The 19,076-nt window shown below is 42.1% G+C and overlaps 2 protein-coding genes across 5 annotated transcripts; both read left to right on the forward strand.

Moving 5' to 3' along the window:
- Positions 1-360: 360 nt before the first annotated feature.
- On the forward strand, positions 361-12,853 carry hexd (hexosaminidase d). Of its 4 annotated transcripts, none has more exons than XM_076298580.1 (12): positions 361-1,034; positions 6,329-6,444; positions 6,600-6,687; positions 6,766-6,930; positions 7,341-7,524; positions 7,646-7,717; positions 7,833-8,031; positions 8,304-8,386; positions 9,691-9,769; positions 11,184-11,279; positions 11,446-11,535; positions 12,281-12,853. In XM_076298580.1, the coding sequence occupies exons 2-12, from the start codon at positions 6,386-6,388 to the stop codon at positions 12,477-12,479; spliced, it is 1,314 nt and encodes a 437-aa protein (XP_076154695.1). In that variant the 5' UTR covers positions 361-1,034; positions 6,329-6,385; the 3' UTR covers positions 12,480-12,853. The 4 variants fall into 4 exon arrangements, with proteins under 4 accessions (XP_076154695.1, XP_076154696.1, XP_076154692.1 ...); XM_076298581.1 differs by lacking the exon at positions 361-1,034 and adding an exon at positions 3,873-4,180; XM_076298577.1 differs by lacking the exon at positions 361-1,034 and adding an exon at positions 5,324-6,182.
- A 411-nt stretch (positions 12,854-13,264) lies between these two features.
- On the forward strand, positions 13,265-18,547 carry kctd2 (potassium channel tetramerization domain containing 2). The gene is made up of 6 exons (XM_076298582.1): positions 13,265-13,896; positions 14,270-14,378; positions 14,560-14,651; positions 15,012-15,107; positions 16,475-16,600; positions 17,091-18,547. The coding sequence occupies exons 1-6, from the start codon at positions 13,552-13,554 to the stop codon at positions 17,118-17,120; spliced, it is 798 nt and encodes a 265-aa protein (XP_076154697.1). The 5' UTR covers positions 13,265-13,551; the 3' UTR covers positions 17,121-18,547.
- The last annotated feature ends 529 nt before the right edge of the window (positions 18,548-19,076 follow it).

Raw genomic sequence — 19,076 nt, forward strand, 5'->3', positions numbered from 1 at the left:
ACCATTTTCAAACAGATGAAAAAGATGTATTCTTTAGTAACGACATCTACGCTACATACCCCAATTTGTCGAGTTCTCGAGATGAAATTCCCCGAGGTATCCATCGTTCATAAAATGACTTAAAATGCATGCACTGATACGAAGTGAAGAGAGTAAATACAGGAGGCTACACTTGCTTTAATGTTACTATTTTTCACTTTACCTTACGTCACAGAGCTGGAAGAGTGATGTCATAAAGCATGCCATTTAAATGTCATGACTCTGGTATGGTCGTGCGTCACATTTGCGCGTGTCCAAGACGTGCGTCATTTTTGCCGTTTCTGCTGTCCTGAATACGCATTAAATCGGTAAGGTTAGCGCCTGCGCACTACGGATTAACTGTGATACTCTGCCCCACCAACTGGGGGCGGTACGTCGAGCCTGAAAGTAGGACACAACCACCAAAGAAGCCTGAAACGCCTGAAGAAAAGAAGAACGTGGGATGTGCGAGCACTGAAGGAAGGAAGCTGATGAAGGAAAAAGCACCACGAGTACGTTCGCCTGTCTGCTGGGAAGTTTGATAAACTGGCCCATCGCATCGCTCCATTTATCATCCACCAGAACACACACACCTGTTGGTATAGCTGAGAGACTAGCTTAGCCTACTTGCTTATTAGGCTACTTAGCCTATAGCTAAGTGACTCGGTGCTGCAAGGGCAGCATTACTGGTGCGATACAAAGTAAAGACATTTTTCTAAACACAGCATGGTAAGAAAGAGTTGTGCGTACAGATGTCCTCAATTAAATTTGTATTGAGTTTTCACACCTGTATGAACCAAAAACCTGTAAATATGACGTGTCAATAAAAGTTTTGAAGTAACTATTTGTGTTCATGTATAATGTCTCACTGTGATAATGGGTGTATTTAGAGCGAGAGGTAGCCTAGGTTATGCCTTCAATTATTATTATGATAATGCATCCGGTGTTGACAGGCGAGTTTCGAGATTTGAGTTCAGCATTGTTCAGGAGTAGGCTAATGATTGCACCTGGGAGAGGTAGGCTACATTCCCTTTATTATTATAATCACTATGATAGCGCATTATATAAGGAACAGGCGGAATGCATCTCGATCAGCAAGTGTTACTGGGTTTCGCCTGAGCGTAGATACCTTTAATTAGCTCTGGTTTCGCGACTTGATTTCAGCATACGCTCATTTTTAAAAGATGCATTTAATCCGAGGTCATGTCAGCTCTCTATGCAGGGAGTAGGGCTGTCACTTGTTATTCGAACATGACGTGAAATGTCCGTAGTCGAACTAAATAAACTATTCGGTTTTTAGTGCTGTGTAGCGCATTTCCCGGTGTTGACAGGCGAGTTTCGAGATTTGAGTTCAGCATTGTTCAGGAGTAGGCTAGGTGATAATGATTGCACCTGGGAGAGGTAGGCTACATTCCCTTTATTATTATAATCACTATTGATAACGCATTATATACGGAACAGGCGAGAATGCATCTCGATCAGCAAGTGTTACTGGGTTTCGCCTGAGCGTTGTAGATAGATACCTTTAATTGGCTCTGGGTTTCGCGATTTGATTTCAGCATACGCTCATTTTTAAAAGATGCATTTAATCCGAAGTCATGTCAGCTCTCTATGCAGGGAGTAGGGCTGTCACTTTTTATTCGAACATGACGTAACGTGAAATATCCGTAGTCGAACTATAATTAAACTAGCTCTATTCGGTTTTTAGTGCTGTGTAGCGCATTTTTTACAGTCTATGATTAGTTTTATTTTATTGTTTGCCATCTCATTCAGTGCTATATGATCCAGGGCTCATGACCAAATCAAGCCAATATAGCCAGTAGCCAATATAGCCACCCTGTTTCGACAATCAAAGGTAACGCACAGAACGGCCAGCAGATAATTACGCCCCCAACTCATCTAAAATGTGGTAGATGGTAAAGTGACCGTTAAATATAATGTTAAAGAATGTATGTGGATTGTGGCTTTACATCTGTCGAAGTTGACTCCATGTCGTGGTGTCTCACGTAACTCAAAGCCAGGCAAGCTGAGGACAGGCGCTCTGTTCCATCGTAGTTATGGTAACCAAACAAGTCTTCTTCTGTCTCGGTTTGTTTCTACGTTTAAAGTGCGTATGTCAGGTTAAAAAACATTTTTGACAAATGAAGGGACATGAAGCAAGATAGTAGTGAGTAGTGATTTTCTTGAAAAATCAACTATAAATACAATAGAACAACATTTACAGTTATTTTTATAACTGAATTTATGAACATTCCAGACACAATGATGACCTCATAAGAGGGAGTCCAGCAAAATTGGTCAATTAAAACACATGGGATAAGGGATCATACAGTAGGTTTTTTTACACTGATGAGGCCAAAAACATGACTTCATTCCAGTATGTCATGCTAGAGTCTACTACCTGCCTGACATAAAAATATCCTGATACCTTTTTATCTTTACTGGCAACCATTATTGATCTTAAAATGTGATGAAGAGGATATGGGTAAGTAGCAATGCTTGAAAATGCCAGTTGTGTCACTTGCCATCACATATAGGCCATTATATAGCCTAAACTAAGTAGAATCAGTAAGCAACACATTACTCTATGTTCCAACCATGGGCATATATGTTTTTCTTTAGAGACTTGACTATAAAACCATCAGTGTATATGTACTACCACACATTTGCTCTTCATATGCATCTGCTTATCAACTAATGTTAGCTATAGACAGACTATTAATTTGCTTACTGATTCTACTTAACTTGTTGTATATGAAAGCCTATGTGATGGCAAATGACACATCTGCCATTTTGGAGCCATGATACATACTAATAGTGATCTGATCCTACTCACACCCCTAATCAATTTCTCACTGATGATTTGATGGCCATGATTTACCAAAATTTTGTAGCCTATTCGTCTTTACTTTGTCCCTGCCAGTCAGGCTCATGCTTATGAACCACTGGTATGTCATAGAGAACATTTTTGGCCTTATCAGTGTAAAAGAAAATGCAGTTAAAACCCATTCTCCCCTATGCTCAACTTTGCTGGACTCCCTCTTATGAGGTCATCACTGTGTCTGGAATGTTCATAAATTCAGTTATAAAAATAACTGTAAATATTGTTCTATTGTATTTAAAGTTGATTTTTCAAGAAAAATCACTACTCACTACTATCTTGCTTCATGTCCCTTCATTTGTCAAAAATGTTTTTTAACCTGACATACACACTTTAAGTGTTGTCAGAGCCCTTCTAAGGAGAGCCTCCCCACTCTCTATTAATCCCATACAAACCGAATTTGGCTGCAGTTCACCAGAGTTCACCTAGATGGCGATCGCGGGCGAGTCCAAAATGCATGGGGTCCTATGGAGCTACATGGCTACATTTGTTGTTTTCACCTATTTAACAACTGAAACCCTCAGATTTTATTTTATTTTTCGCAAAATAGATATGGATTTTCAATCAAAAGTGAAATAATCCGGGAGTCATGTCCTTTCGTTTTCTTACAGGTTGGGTCGTTGTTGCCCATAACACGCTAGCATTGATGGTATGCTATGCTATGATCATGCTAATGAATGACGTCATTGGCACGTTTGAAAGGCTTTTTAGAACAATTAAGTGACTTTAAAAAATATAATACTCAACCAAGTGTATTGTCTTTGCCTCCCCTTTCGAATACAATATTCAAATTACTTGAAAAAAAATTATATCCCGAGAAAAGTGGATTTTGAGGGGTACAGCTCCATAGACCTCCATTCATTCTGGACTCGCCCGTGAGCGCCCCTAGATGCAGTACCACACCGGAAGAGTTCCGAGAGTGAAGGTTCTCTCCTTATTAGACATTCTCTGGTGTTGTTCTTCTATATGGAATATATGTATAGGGGTGGCACGATTCTCCAAATCCTCGATTCGATGTAATTTTCGATTTTAAAGTCACGATTCGATTCGATTTTCGATCTTTTTTAAATATTACTATTAATGCATTCCTTATATGTTATTTACTCTTTTTGGCCTTTTCTTTTTCGGGGGGCTTTTATTTTGACGCCGCTTTAAAACCGTTCCAACGCGAGGTTTTAATGTAAACAGAACTTTAGGCTAAAACAGAGACGTGAACATAGTAAAATGAAACAACACAGAATGTTAATTTGATTGTTTCAGCACACTCCGAAGGGACCCAAGGTTAGTGTTCATGGAATATGTACTTATAAATTTGCATTTTAGGCCTTAAAGTAACTTTGGACTGTAATTAGACCATCTTTTCACTTGCTAAATTGAGTAGGCTAAGTTAGTTTTAATTGACGTGAATGAACGAATACTTCCACACCAGTGATTTCAAAGTAGCAAGAGGGGCTTTCATTTCGGTAGGTTGATGTGTAGGCCTATATTTTAACTGGCTGCAGCCTAAAATTAGAGGAGTGTTGACGCTGCAGTTCAGCACGTGCATGTGTGTTTGTGCTCTTGGCATACATGCTGGATGTGACATTGGGGGTGTGGCTGCATCTTCGATTCTACTTTTAAGTTCGAAGTTCGAGATTGAGATGTAATTTCGATCGATTTCGAAATAAAATCGAAATCGTGACACCCTTATGTTCTTCTATGTGGTCCACCTACTGGAGGGGAGTGTTTACAGCAGTTCCGTTTCACGTATGCGCAGTCTACGTGTCACTTTGACACGCGGTCTTAAATTTCGGTCGACTCAAAGACGCGACGCATGCTGTAAAAATGACGCATTTCTCGTCACGCGCTCACCAGTGCCGCGTGCGCGGGACGCAGACGCGGGACCGTACCATAGGCTTAAAGCAACTTAGTTTAATTGTGCATTTGTGTACGTGTGCATGCTGGATATAGTTATTTTGCATATTGTATATAGTTCTTGTGGGTTTGTGTGTTTGCATGCTGTTATATAGTTATTACCTCCGCCAAGGAGGTGATGTTTTCATCGGGGTTTGTTTGTCTGTTTGTTTGTTTGTTTGTCTGTGTGTCTGTTCATCTGTTTGTTCGCAAGATAACTCAAAAAGTTTGGGAGTGATCCGGATCACCGTCTAGATCCAGGAGGCGGTTATGTTTTCGCTTGGCAGAGGTCTCGGAGTGCTTTTCTAGTTTTGCATGGCACACTTAATTTCTTAATCTGTCTGTCCATAGGTCAACACTGCCTCCTGAGCACAGCCTGGCTTTATCACACTATCTGCTTTTGTGTATATAAAAATAAGAGCATTTTTAATGATAGGGCCTCATTTGCATATGTAGCCTAAACATTAAAATATAAAAAACATGCAATACATTTTTTTCTCATCTTAACATAAGTAATCAACTCAAAGTTTCATGGTGATATCTATTATTTAAATTTTTTACCCTATTCACCTGTACTGCCTCGCCTTAATTGCCTATTTATGCTAATTATGCAAATTGCCCAAAGTGCAACTTTAGGCAACCAAGTTGAATTCCACCCACTAGGCCTATAGATGACATTTCTGCAATAAAAGTTTAGGGTACTCAACATTTCTGGGTTTACTATTGGGCCTATGGGGATCACGACTAGACTATTATGTGCCATCTCTTTTGTAAAACCAAGTCAAGGCTAAATTCATTCAGGATAACCTAAAAATCCCATCTTAATTCCTTATCTAGGTTTTGTGAAATACCCCTCAGATCTAAACCGTCGGGTACCAGCAGCGTCGGCTAGTCGCATTGCTTTGCATGTTGACAAGCGATGACAGGTTTGCTGGCTGCTGTCACGCGGGGAAGATGCTGGCTTAGCTAAAATGTTTGAATACACTCTTCCTATTATTTTTTTGTCAGTTGGCAAACAACGCTTGGTTGCTTGAATTACATTCATTGAGTCATAATAGCCTAACGCTTCTGTTTTGAGAGACACCTCGGACTTTTATTTTTAATCAAACTGGACAAAGTTACCCCGGGTGCACTTCCAGAGAACGTAGGATAGCCTACTACGGAACAGGGGTGCTGTTGTGGTGTGTGATAGGCTACGTCTGGCTGTCTACGTGAGGTGAGGATGAATGCATTTTGATGCTTGCCAGATCAGCTGGATTCTTGTGAAGGAAAGTAGACTGTTCTCCGGCTACATTACGTCGCAGGCGTCATGGCTTTATCCACGATTGAGAAGAAATTTGTTCATTTGGACCTGAAAGGGGCTCCTCCCAAATTTGAGTATTTGCTGAAGGTATGCAAATAACTTTTTAATGTAAGCAAGGCTACCCATCCTAGCTACTGTTTGTTAATGTCAGTATTACCTTAAATATAGCGTAATTGCAATGAAATGACACGATAAGACATCACACCAATTTGAAAATGCATCAATGTCAACAGCTTATTCACTTATTTGCTGACCTCGGTGCGAACGGGTTACTAATTGAATATGAGGACATGTTCCCCTACGAGGAAGAGGTGAAGATCCTCCAAGCTTCAGCACACCCTCCATACAGGTGATTACAAAGTGGAAGTCGAATATCACCACAGTCATATAGGACGTCGATCAGCATACAATTGCTAAGAGCAGAGGTCTACTTCTTATTTACCTCTTACATTTTGCAAGATCGAGTCAGAAACATATCATAAGCATTCACTGTCTTTACTGCAGCCGGGAAGAGATTTCCTCTTTGCAAAATACTGCCAAATCCAGGAACTTGGAGGTCATTCCCCTGGTCCAGACCTTTGGACATCTGGAGGTGGGTGAGTCAGTCTTCAGCAGTCTTCCACCACAGAGTGTTTGAATATGGTGATCACTGAAAAGTCTCTCTCCTCAGTTTGTCTTGAAGCATGGTGTGTTCCGGGAGCTGCGTGAGGTGGGGCACTGCCTTGGCACCCTAAACCCCCACAAAGAGCGCGGGGTGCAGCTGGTGCTGGAGATGCTACGCCAGGTTATGGAGCTTCACCCTGAGAGCAGTGCCCTTCACCTCGGGGCAGATGAGGTAGAGGCTGTGGGCATCATATGGATTTATGGAATCATAGCTGAACTTCCCTTTGGTTGTGATTATCTTTGGAGCGTAAAGGATTAGTGTGCCAATTCATCAGAGTGAGCGGTGGAAAGATTGATCTTGTGCCATACTTATATTAAGGTTATTTTACTGTTTATGGAGGTCAGTTACAGTATTTTCTAGAATAGAGGACTAGAGTTAGTGATATAATTGCAGTTGCAATTTTCAATTACAATTCTATTGAGTATTCTATTGATCTTACATGTTGCAAATATTTGTAAGCACTAAGCAACCTATACAAACTAATGTCTAATACTTCAGGGGTGATGAGCTCAAAACCCATCTGTCTGCGTAGGCTCTGATATCCACCACAGAAACGGTGACCCAAATGTAACCCCCACCAGGTGTATCTGCTTGGTCAGGGAGAGGAGTCCAGAGAGTGGCTGGGTGCGCCAAACCGCAGTGTGCACCAGCTCTTCCTCAGTCATGTGACTAAAATTGCAAAGGCGGTGCAGCAACAACACCCAAACCTCCATCTGATCATGTGGGACGACATGCTGCGGGGAATGAGTCTGGAGACACTGAAAGGTAACTCAAGAGATGAAGCTGCTGCCTTTGTAGGGTGTCTGAAGTTGCCATATAGTGAACTCAAAGAGCTACAGAACAATGACAGCAAGTCTTAAAATAGCCTTATATTTTTTGCCTTCAGACAGTGGTCTTGTGGGACTTCTCCAGCCTATGATATGGGACTACAGCCCTGTTTTGGATGTGGAAAATACAGGTAAATAACTTTTGTGAGACAATGCATTTTATCTGAAGGGAGCAAACACTTTTTACTTCCTCTACTAATACTAATATTGCATGTTAAACTGAAACCTCTGAATCTCTTTCTCCAGTGCTTTTAATGGAAAAGTACAGTTCAGCCGGGCTACATCAGCAGTGGATGGCCAGCTCTTTTAAAGGCTCGACCAGCGTTCACACATGTGTTCCCTCCACACAGAGGCATGTGGACAACCACCTGCAGTGGCTAGGAGTGGCGTCAGCCCTGTCTGCTGGTGTCCAGCTACAAGGCATCGCCCTCACAGGCTGGCAAAGGTATGCCATTTCAGCAGAGCAGTTTGAGGTAGCTGCCAATAATAATAATAATGTTGCATTATACTCAGGATGACTCAACACTATTTTGCTCTCTATTAGTTATTTTTAGTGTCAGCACAAGTGTTTATTTGTCTGCCAAGTAGCCATACATTTAGGTGTCATTACATGTGCAACATTTTCAATGTTATTATAACTCAAGGCTTGATAACAGCTTGCTCTAAAGATGGGCAGTCAGTGTGTACTGAATGGACGATGCCCTGCATATTTTACAGGTATGACCACCTGTCAGTCCTCTGTGAGCTGATGCCCCTGGCCATTCCTTCTCTGGCCTCTTGTTTGCAGACATTGATCCACGGTCAGTTTCACTCAGCATTTTACATAATGAAGAGAGGGATTTGGATTTATTAAAACTCAGGTGCTGTTGTGCTTAGTTGCGGCTGAATCAGAGCTAGTATATACACATTGATATGGGAATTGTTTCATGTTTGATGTTAAAAGTTTTATTGATTGACTCTGAGGAAATAATAATAATATTAGTCTTTATTTATAAAGCACTTTTCAAAAACCAAGTTACAAAGTTCTGTACAGCCACAAGGCAGCAGAATCAAACAGACTGTAAAAGTAACACATGTTCATGTTTGCCTTTTAAAATAGTCATAGTAACAGTACCAACTTGTTAATGTGTTACCGTAATTTACCAACTATTAGCCGCGACTTACATTGATTTTGCAAAATTTCTTCAGCTATGAGGTTAATACATGGGGGCAGCTATGAGGTTAATACATGGGGGCAGCTATGAGGTTAATACATGGGGGCAGCTATGAGGTTAATACATGGGGGCAGCTATGAGGTTAATACATGGGGGCAGCTATGAGGTTAATACATGGGGGCAGCTATGAGGTTAATACATGGGGGCAGCTATGAGGTTAATACATGGGGGCAGCTATGAGGTTAATACATGGGGGCAGCTATGAGGTTAATACATGGGGGCAGCTATGAGGTTAATACATGGGGGCAGCTATGAGGTTAATACATGGGGGCAGCTATGAGGTTAATACATGGGGGCAGCTATGAGGTTAATACATGGGGGCAGCTATGAGGTTAATACATGGGGGCAGCTATGAGGTTAATACATGGGGGCAGCTATGAGGTTAATACATGGGGGCAGCTATGAGGTTAATACATGGGGGCAGCTATGAGGTTAATACATGGGGGCAGCTATGAGGTTAATACATGGGGGCAGCTATGAGGTTAATACATGGGGGCAGCTATGAGGTTAATACATGGGGGCAGCTATGAGGTTAATACATGGGGGCAGCTATGAGGTTAATACATGGGGGCAGCTATGAGGTTAATACATGGGGGCAGCTATGAGGTTAATACATGGGGGCAGTTATGAGGTTAATACATGGGGGCAGCTATGAGGTTAATACATGGGGGCAGTTAACATGGTATTAATATGGTTTTGTTTCTTTTTTTTTGTTGTTGCATAAAACACTGTTCTGCGACTTATACACAATGCCGCTAATACACAGGAAATTACTGTACTTGTTTTGAGTTAACTGTCTTGCTTCCTGTTCTAAGCTGTGTGTCTGCTGCAGGTAGCTTGTTTTGTGTTTACTCTCTTGCTTCCTGTTCTAAGCTGTGTGTCTGCTGCAGGTAGCTTCTCACAGGAAGCTCAGACCAGAGTGACTGAGGTCCTGGGAAGCTCCTCCACAGAGGTAGAGGATATAGGCAGGTAAGGGGCCGTAGATAATGGGCTTAATCGTGCACTCTGCGCAACCTGGCGCCAAGCGTGATGCAAAGGCTTGTTGTTATCTTAGACCGAATTCAGTGATGAATTTTTCGCCATGCGCTCCAGTTGAACAGTGTTCCAGTGAACATTGCGACCACGGGCGTGTCAATTAAAAAAATAGGTGTGGTCAGGCGCACGATCCAAAAATCGCTATATTTATTACTCCCACTAAAAATCATTATGCCAGTGACAAAGAAAAACCTGGTCTACAGCGAAAAAGTGCATATAAAGCACAGCGGTGAAGATGCACCATCACAAGATTTAAGCAGCCCTTAGAAATGAGTCCCAGGCAATGACACATTTTCAGGATGAATCCTTAGAATTTTTATTCAGTCATTTGAACATTTGGTAAGTTTTGCTTTTTTCAGGCTATGTTTTTGATTGTAACCCCTTGGGGTCAGTCTATAGTGAAAGTAAATAAGTGAGTGTAGAACTGTTTTGTCATTGCCATGAGACCATGTGAAGTTAGTTTCAATTTGCCTATGAGTTCAAATAATAGGCGAGTGCAAATGCATGTAGGCTACACTCTGCTAGTCACACACAGGTTGTAGTAAAGCAAGTATTAGTAGAATTGTGCAAGCAGATCCCTTCAGATGCACTGACTGTCAAAATACCAACACACTGTTTGATTTTGCACTTTCTCATTGGTTTAAAGGATGTTACGCCCAAAACACACCCTTGACTGCTTAAGAAACATAACAACAACCCTTTTGAACAATTCATTCCCACAAACATACGGGTAAACATGTGGGCGTTTAAGGGAGTTTTTGGGAGGTAACCAGGTGCGCCATGCTGTTGGAGGTGCAAACGCTGCATTGCCATTGAGATCACATAGTAAGGAGCTGGCTCAAGGGTTATAAAAGTATTTTCTCATGTTTAGTTGTAAAATGAAGGCACAGTTTTTATAGCCATACATGCGTGTTTACTTCTGGCTCCTTGGCTATCAATTTGGTAACGATAACGGGCTATTTGACGTCTTTAGAACACTAAATCTATCGGAGGTGTCATGTTGAGTTACTGCAGTCTAGATTTTTTGACGTTAATCACTCCTATGATGCATTGCTATTGTCTATCCAAAGTAAAATGCCTGATTTGAAGTTAACTGATGGTAACCAAAAATCTGATTGTTTGCACCTCCAAATGGGCGGTGACGTACGTCTGTGATGCGAGTTTGTGTGAAAGAATACGCCAAAATTCCGCTGTTAAATTAGTAAATGTGGACTGGACACACCCTAAATGCCTTTAACCTTACGTCTCTGACCAGGCGTTTCAGATCGCTAAAATAGAGCCTGTGTGTGATGTCTGAGATGAGCATGGCTGCTAATTGTTTTGTTTTATTTCTCTTATCCCCTGGAAGCACTCCATCTTTTCCTGGCCAGAAGCTTGCTGTAGTGATGGTGGAATTAACAACACTTCTGCAGTCAGAAGATCTCCAGCTCTTTGAAAACAACATGTGAGTGATACTGGTTCATCTAGTGACCAGACATGTAGATTATGAAACATTTACATTTCAGAGCAGGGGTGACAAATATTTGCGATATTGAATTGAGTAGTACAAGCTTACTGTACATGTTTCTTTCCCATAATGTTTTCACTTGGGGTAATGTTTTTTTCTATAGGTATGTAAGAGGCTGGTTTACCCCCTATCACAGACAGAGGAAAATTACAAGCCCACTTATTGCTCAGCAGATACAGATTCAAGTGATGACGTAAGATTTTCAGATTTGTTTTACACTGTCTAATTTTAGCCTGGGAAAACCCAGACGAACCTTGAATTGGCTCTGCAAGTCCATCTGGCAAAGAGGCCATTCACTCCCATTTCCAATGTTACTAAAACCTGGGCACCAATCACAACCGTTGAATGGGGCTTAACATGATGACCTCAAAGCAGTTTGTTAAGATGTTTTTTTCCGTTGCTCTGCAGCATATGTCATCTTCTTAATCTCTGATTGGTTTTAGGTCTATCCAATTGCATCCAGAGGTATTTTGATCGGCGTCTGTTGGTGACTGTCGGAAATGGGAGGTGAATGAACCTTGTCCAGACTCACTGTCTCATTTTAATTGAGATAAGGTCTGCTAACCAGGCTAGTCTAATTTAGTAATCAGTCATGAATATAGTTTGCGATTATTTTCAAATAATTAGCAAAATGCTCATAACTTAATTAATGGTTCATTCCACAAGCACGACATACAGACTGACAGTCGGTCAACACGGGTTCGATCCCCACTATTGCAAGTCTGTGTCACTTTGAATAAAAGTGTCTGCTAAATATCAGTGAACTTTAACTTTTAACTTTAAAGACACATGCATGTCACTGGAACAGTACTGCTGATTTACAGTACATCTATTCGGTGGGCCAGATGCTGATTGACCAGTTGTTTTGATAAATAGTTTTGGCATCTGCCTTCTGCATACTGACCAGTTGAGCCTTTTCTCACTTCCCCTGCCAAAAGGTTGCTCCAGGCTGTGGAACCCAAAGTGGAGGAAGTGAAGGAGGAGATGGTCCAGCTGTACCCCCAGGCCACCGTAGACGAGTGGGTGGAGCAGCACATCAGTAGCGTGGTGGCTCCTCTCCACAGCTTACTGAAGGACTTGCAACTTGCAATGGAGAACATGGGGCTGCATGCACCAGTGCCACCCAGTGGGTGGTAGAAAGGAGATCTGTGATGCAGTCATTGTTGATTTGAACTCTACAGAGAAATGACAGTTGGGACCACAAGATGGCGCTTCAGTCGATCTGTTTTTTGCACTAAAGTTCACACGGCTGGAATATACTGTGCGCCTACATGATGGATTCAAATGAAATTATTAGAATAAAATGCTAGATCAGGTGAGTTCAAATTAAATTATTAGAGTAAAATGCTAGATCAGAAACCTCTTATTGAATTTGATGTATTGAAAGTGTGTGAAAAGACATGTAAAAAAGAAATAGATCATTAGGCACAGGAAGTCTATGATGCTCATTTCTATTTCCTTGTGTTTCTAATTTTGTTTTACAATAATAAAATCCTAACATGAAAATGACAGAGGTTTGGGCCTTTATTGTTATCCTACACCACTATGGCATTACAGCTCCAAATTGTGTTGGAGCTATACAAGATACAATTATGCAGTAAATGCAATATGCAATCTACTCAAAATTGTACTGCATCCGAATGCAATTAGGCTATGCAATATTAGCAATCATAGTGTTGGAACAGGATACAATAACAACATTGTTTTCATATGGGCATGGGGAAAATATGGAAAAACATGGAAAAATATAAAAATAAACAAAAAATGTAGGCTAATAGAAACAACAATAATACAAATGTTTTGAGATTCAAAATAACTACAGGTTAACTAATTTGCAGCTGTGCTGTTGTATAGGACTTTTACTGTGAAATGATGACCAAATCCTGACCTGGAAATGATTATGAGCGTTCTTCTTCCCGTAATGTTTATGGCCATATATAGGTCGTTTGAATAAACAAGAGAGATTAATTTAGTCTTTGTAAGGTTTTTAAGCAATGCCGCCTCGTACTTGTGGTATTTACATATCTCAAATTCGGTCCTGTGTATGCTATTTGGTGCAAATCTAATCTGATGCGTGCAGCAACGCCCCACGAACTGCCACCTTGTAAAGGAAACGACAGCCAGTTAGCTAGCCTCTGTTTACAATTTTGTGGAAGAGAATAATTCGTGTCCTGCCGTGCGAAACTGTGACTTTTTATATCTCAGAAGTATGGCGGAGTTACACGTTGTGGAGCCAAGTGGGACTGGCATCTTAGAACAATCAGAACACCGTGAAATTCGCGGCTCGGTAAGGCTCCCCTCGCCCACTCTCGTGATTCCCCCTCGGAGCGGCATGTCCAGTCCAGGGGTGTCCAGTTCCAGAGCAGTGTTTGGGTTCCCCATGAAGAGTAGCCCTACTTCTCCGTCAGATCAGTCAGAGAAACCGGGGTCCCGATGGGTCAGGCTTAATGTCGGTGGAACCTACTTTGTCACTACAAAACAGACATTGTGTAGAGAACCTAAATCGTTCCTTTCTCGATTATGCCAAGACGATCCAGATTTGGACTCTGACAAGGTAAGTTTGAGAGCCAGCTTTCCTGTTGAGTTTCTAGTACAACTAATTTTATAAGTATACATGGAGAATTTTATTTGAATGGGCATGTTACTCCGTGCCTCTGGAAATGTGTTGGCAACTTAAACACTGCCTAATTTAATTAAATTAATATTTTCACATTGTTGTAAATAATGCAACTGTTCTTTAATGTATGCACGGACCTGTGAGGTATACCTTGTGTTCCACTAACTATAATACTCCCAAACTCCCATGCAGTGTGTGTCCAGTAGCCTGTAAAAAAAACTAGGCCTAAGGAGAAACCAATAATTGATGGGAATGGTTTGGGTAAATGGCTCTACTGTCTACTGAACACTGCTATCCTCTCTCCATTTAGGATGAGACAGGAGCCTACCTAATAGACAGGGACCCAACATACTTTGGCCCCATCTTGAATTACCTACGGCACGGAAAGCTGATCATCAACAAGAACCTGGCGGAGGAAGGTGAGCTCAGTGATCCGGTGCTGTAACTATACTCCCCAGATAAACACGGGCCTGTGTGAAGATAAGTAGCCGGGGGGACAGGCAAATTACTGTAATTACTGGCAGCCGTGGTGGGTTTACCTTAGGTAACTCACCTGAGAGCTTGAGGGGAGTGTCTAAGCTGTAGCGGTGGCTCTTGCAGGTGTGCTGGAAGAGGCCGAGTTCTATAACATTGCATCCCTGGTGAGACTGGTCAAGGAGAGGATACGAGACAACGAGAACAGGACGTCACAGGTGCACAGCAGGCTATTCTTGTTCCTCACAGGGTATTTTTGGTACCGGTATGACTGATATTTTATGGGTATTTATGACAATGAGATCAGTCTAGTTAGTGAATTAGTGTGTGGTAGTTGGCTGGAAAAGTATTAGATTTTGTTTTCAATTTACCATTTTTATTTGCCTCAGTTACTGTTTGTTTGTTTTACTTAGTTGAAATTATTAATCGTAATTTGGTGAGTGATTTTAAAGATATTCAACAGTGAGTCACTAGATGTAGCCACGTTTCTGCTGTCGTATTCAATCCTGTCACTGTGTGTGTGTGTGTGTGTGTGTGTGAATGTGTGTGTGTGTGGCCACTGGTTGGCTTTTTCTTAGGGCCCCGTGAAGCATGTGTACAGGGTGCTGCAGTGTCAAGAGGAAGAGCTGACTCAGATGGTCTCCACCATGTCAGACGGCTGGAAGTTTGAACAGGTAAGGGTCCCCCTCATCACAGAATGTCCTTTGCCAAAAGGGCACATCCCTCTGTCGACCTCTGACATGGGTAGTGCTGTGGCAGGCGGAGAGGTAAACTAGATTATCTAGTAATGATCTCACATGTCCTCACTCTGGGGCCTCATTCTAACAGTGCAAGTAAAAGAAGAGCATCCACATCATAGCATTACAGTTGAAGAATTGAGTGAAATGAGTTCAGAAGAGTGAAAATGTGAGGATGAGCAAGTCAGACATTGGAGATATGAAATTATGAAAACATCTATTGTCAACATATATCAATTGACCATAAAGAATGTTTAAATCAAGAAAATTCTTTAAGGCAAACAAGTTATATTAAAATTATACTGAGTTAAAATTTTACTTTAAGTATCAAAGAGTAGACTACAATAATTACACAATTTTTTAAATGCACATCACAGTTGAAAATGCCGCTTTAAACAGGTGCCTTCTACGTCTGAAGTTAAATGAACCTGGGCCTCAGTCAGAGATTAGACATGTTTTTTAGGTATAATGTCATTTGTCACTGTCGCTATGGATCATGTGATTGGAAATCAACAGATGGGAGGTAGAACGTGTCGCTGAACTTAAAATTCATTGTGTGGGACTGAGAAGTTATCAGTAAAAGAAAAGGATTGAGAGGTGTCCTTCACGCGTGGACCTTAAGACTTCACTTGGGTCAGGGAGGCTGCATGGAGTATTTAATTGTGTTTTGAATGACAATGATGGCCAAGTGATCTAAGGAAATTGCAGTTTACACCTTGCAATAATATTCCGTAAAAAATCTGTGTGTGTATTATTTTCTTCGCTTAAAATGAAACTCAACAAAATAAGATTGTGTGAGTTTTATGCAGGGCTCCAACCCCCTCCATGTGAAAGGAATTATAATGTCAAATATGGCTACTTTCATGGCTGTAGACTGAGAAAATCTGCTGTGGAGTAAGGTCAGACAGCATGGCAATTCCACTGCACAGTATAATCAGGCAGTGTGATGCCAGACATTGTTGTTTAAATTATAGTTGCTGTGTATAGCTGGTGTAGATTGCACTTTGTTGACATCTGCTGGTTGAGTCACTACATTGGAAATGAATGTCAGAGTGAAAACCGTGAGATTAGATCTTGTTTCTCTGATGTCTTAAGCATGGAACTATCGTTCATCTGGAACACCCAAGTATTTGTGATGACAGCGCAAATACAGACTTTCGCTTGTTCTTTTCTCTGGGCGAGTGTTTTTCCTTTTTCTGTCTCTCTCTCTCTCTCTCTCTCTCTCTCTCTCTCTCTCTCTCTCTCTCTCTCTCTCTCTCCTTCACTTTACACGTCCGCAAATGTGTCTTTTCCCCTTTTCCCAGCTCATAAGCATCGGCTCATCCTACAACTATGGCAACGAGGACCAGGCAGAGTTCCTGTGTGTGGTGTCGCGCGAACTCAATAACTCTACCAATGGCATTGTCATCGAACCTACGGAGAAGGCTAAGGTGAGCTCACACATGGACACATGGGCATTGTGGTGGGGGGGGGGGGGGGCTTTATAATCTGTGGCTAAAGCTGCAGTCCTTGATTATAATCCTTCACACATTTCGTCAAATTCAGTGGAATTCTAAAAATGAAAAATAACACTGCTTGTGCACAGTCCCGACTGTAAATGGGGAAATAAACAAAGTGCTTTGGATCACTACTGCAGCCAGCAACACATTTCTTCATGAGGGGAATCATTTGATTGACTATTGAGCTCAGATATCAACAACCTTTCTTAAGAATCGAGGACTGATTGAATCTAGTTTACCAAGAGTGAGACGTGGTGGTGAAAGGGTGATAAACTGTGAAAGACAAGACAAAAGTGTTCTTATTTGCTCCCTCAGTAGAGAGTGTGTTCTGCCTGCATCTTGCATTCCATCAACCAAGGGAGACTTTATGCACTGCATTTGGACTGAATTTGACTGTGTTTACTTGCCTTTCCTTGTACAGATTCTCCAAGAGAGGGGCTCTCGGATGTGAGGAGTGACGTGTAGGCACCCGGGCCCATTACCCTGACCCCCCCCCCCCCCCCCACCATCACGTTGCCCCTCTGGTGGGCCATTAGTTCTCCCTGCCTCCATGCATGCCCTAAGGTCTCCTCTACACCCCCCTCCCTCCCCCCTACACGCATACACACACACACACACACACACACACACACACACACACACGTCCACCCCCTTGTGCCTTTCCGTGGTGGGGCTGAGCTATGCCCCCCCCTCTCTGCAGTGCTGCAACATCTGCTGACATTAGTTACCACCACCATCAGCACTAAACACCACTAAGCGCACACGTATGTACACATATACTCATGTACACACACACACACACGTACACGCACGCAAACATATGTATTCACAGGCAGATATCCTCCACACACGCGCACGCACAGACAAACGAACAAACGTTGATCAATATGTGACCGCTAGCTGAATCCATCTCAGTCCAAGCAAAGTACATAAAACGGTTCCAGTACAAAGGTTACGTATCGTCTGTATCACAAGCTACACGGCTTCACTCTCACCAGACATGACAAAGTGGATATAACTGACATATTCTACCACCACTTCCTCTGGTGTCGTGCGTGCGTGCGTGTGTGTGTGCGCGTGTGTGTCTGGGATGGAGGACGTACATGTGATACATGTGTTAACATAGCGAGTGCCCTTCACCCCTTGACACACCCCTTGCCTCTACTCTCCACTGCCATTCCCTTCCTCCACCCCCGCACCCCCTTTTTCACCAACACCATTACGTCCTCCTGAGGACGGGCATGGACACGGATGACCGACTGCCCCACACACACTAGCAAACACACAGCCGTCTGTCCCACAGACGAAAAGGCTTTCGAGGGACTTTTACTTCTTTACTTCGCCCTGGAAAAAGAAAACCCACCAAGGAGGAGATGCCTCCTTGTCGGTGGTCCCTCCTTGTGCTGCTGGACACTCTTCAACGTCGACCATGAAAAAGAGAGAGCGGAAGAAAACAAGAAGGAAGCGTCTCATGTTTCTCCTTCACTCAGGTCAGCATCTGTCTCCAGTGACGACGTCGTCCGCTTAAAAACCACATCACCCCTGGACATTTCAGTATGGCACTGAGTGAATCACACGGAAACAACCGGAAAAACAAAAATATGTGCAATTGTGAGGCATGTGAGATTTATTATAACAAGAAAATGATATTATTGATAATAACACATAAATATACATACAGTGTAAAAGATTGAATGCAACGTAACTGTTGATATCTGTACCATAGTGGTCATATTAATGTGTATCAAAATGAGTTATTCTATGTATAGTGGGAGAACAGGCAGCGTATCCCCGCACACCCCACAGTTACTCATGAAGGTGTGAGCTTGTCTTGTATCTCTCGTCGACACATTCTGTGACAAAAATAAGCTTCTTCAACCTTGTGGCACCTTTCATCTTGCCTTGTTTACTCAGTCATTTTAAGCCTGTTTTTAGATGTGAAGATATGAATATTTTGGTTCTCGACATATCGTTTCTCACCTAGCAGAGGAGTTCTCACCGTTATCCCTGTCGTTTGGTCCTGCTCCAGGTTTCTCTTGTTTCTGTTTGTACTGAAACCCCCCATTGTCTTATTTTCTTGTGCAGTTTTTACACAGAACTGAAATGTCATGGCCTGAACAGGGGATCTCTTTATAGGAAGTCTATGTCCATACTAGAACTAGACTAGAACAAAACCAGTTCAGGCTGAAGTGGCCCCTGAAGCTGGAAAGCAGGTTAAAAAAAAAATAATAATAATAATCTGCACACATATCATTTCACTCAACTCACCCCCACTATCAGGCTTCTTCATGGCCACTCTGATCTGCAGAACGGTGGACTGAGACGTCATACCATTTCATATGTTTTTGGGATCGTTTCAATTCCCGTGTTTTCTTTCTCAGTCAGTGAAGCGGCCGATGGGTTGTAT

This window comes from Alosa pseudoharengus, unplaced genomic scaffold (assembly GCF_046254945.1).
Source record: "Alosa pseudoharengus isolate Yale_2024_CS ecotype anadromous, Long Island Sound unplaced genomic scaffold, YU_APseudo_1.1 YU_APseudo_1.1_scf_21, whole genome shotgun sequence".
Taxonomy (NCBI): Eukaryota; Metazoa; Chordata; class Actinopteri; order Clupeiformes; family Clupeidae; genus Alosa; species Alosa pseudoharengus.

Excerpts from the sequence above, each read along its gene's own strand:
- hexd (XM_076298577.1), top strand. The coding sequence starts at position 6,102 with ATGGCTTTATCCACGATTGAGAAGAAATTTGTTCATTTGGACCTGAAA. Across the intron at positions 6,445-6,599 it reads TCAGCACACCCTCCATACAG|CCGGGAAGAGATTTCCTCTT; the intron begins GTGATTACAAAG and ends TCTTTACTGCAG. Across the intron at positions 7,718-7,832 it reads TTTGGATGTGGAAAATACAG|TGCTTTTAATGGAAAAGTAC; the intron begins GTAAATAACTTT and ends CTCTTTCTCCAG.
- kctd2 (XM_076298582.1), top strand. The coding sequence starts at position 13,552 with ATGGCGGAGTTACACGTTGTGGAGCCAAGTGGGACTGGCATCTTAGAA. Across the intron at positions 15,108-16,474 it reads ACGGCTGGAAGTTTGAACAG|CTCATAAGCATCGGCTCATC; the intron begins GTAAGGGTCCCC and ends CCCTTTTCCCAG. Across the intron at positions 16,601-17,090 it reads AACCTACGGAGAAGGCTAAG|ATTCTCCAAGAGAGGGGCTC; the intron begins GTGAGCTCACAC and ends TTCCTTGTACAG.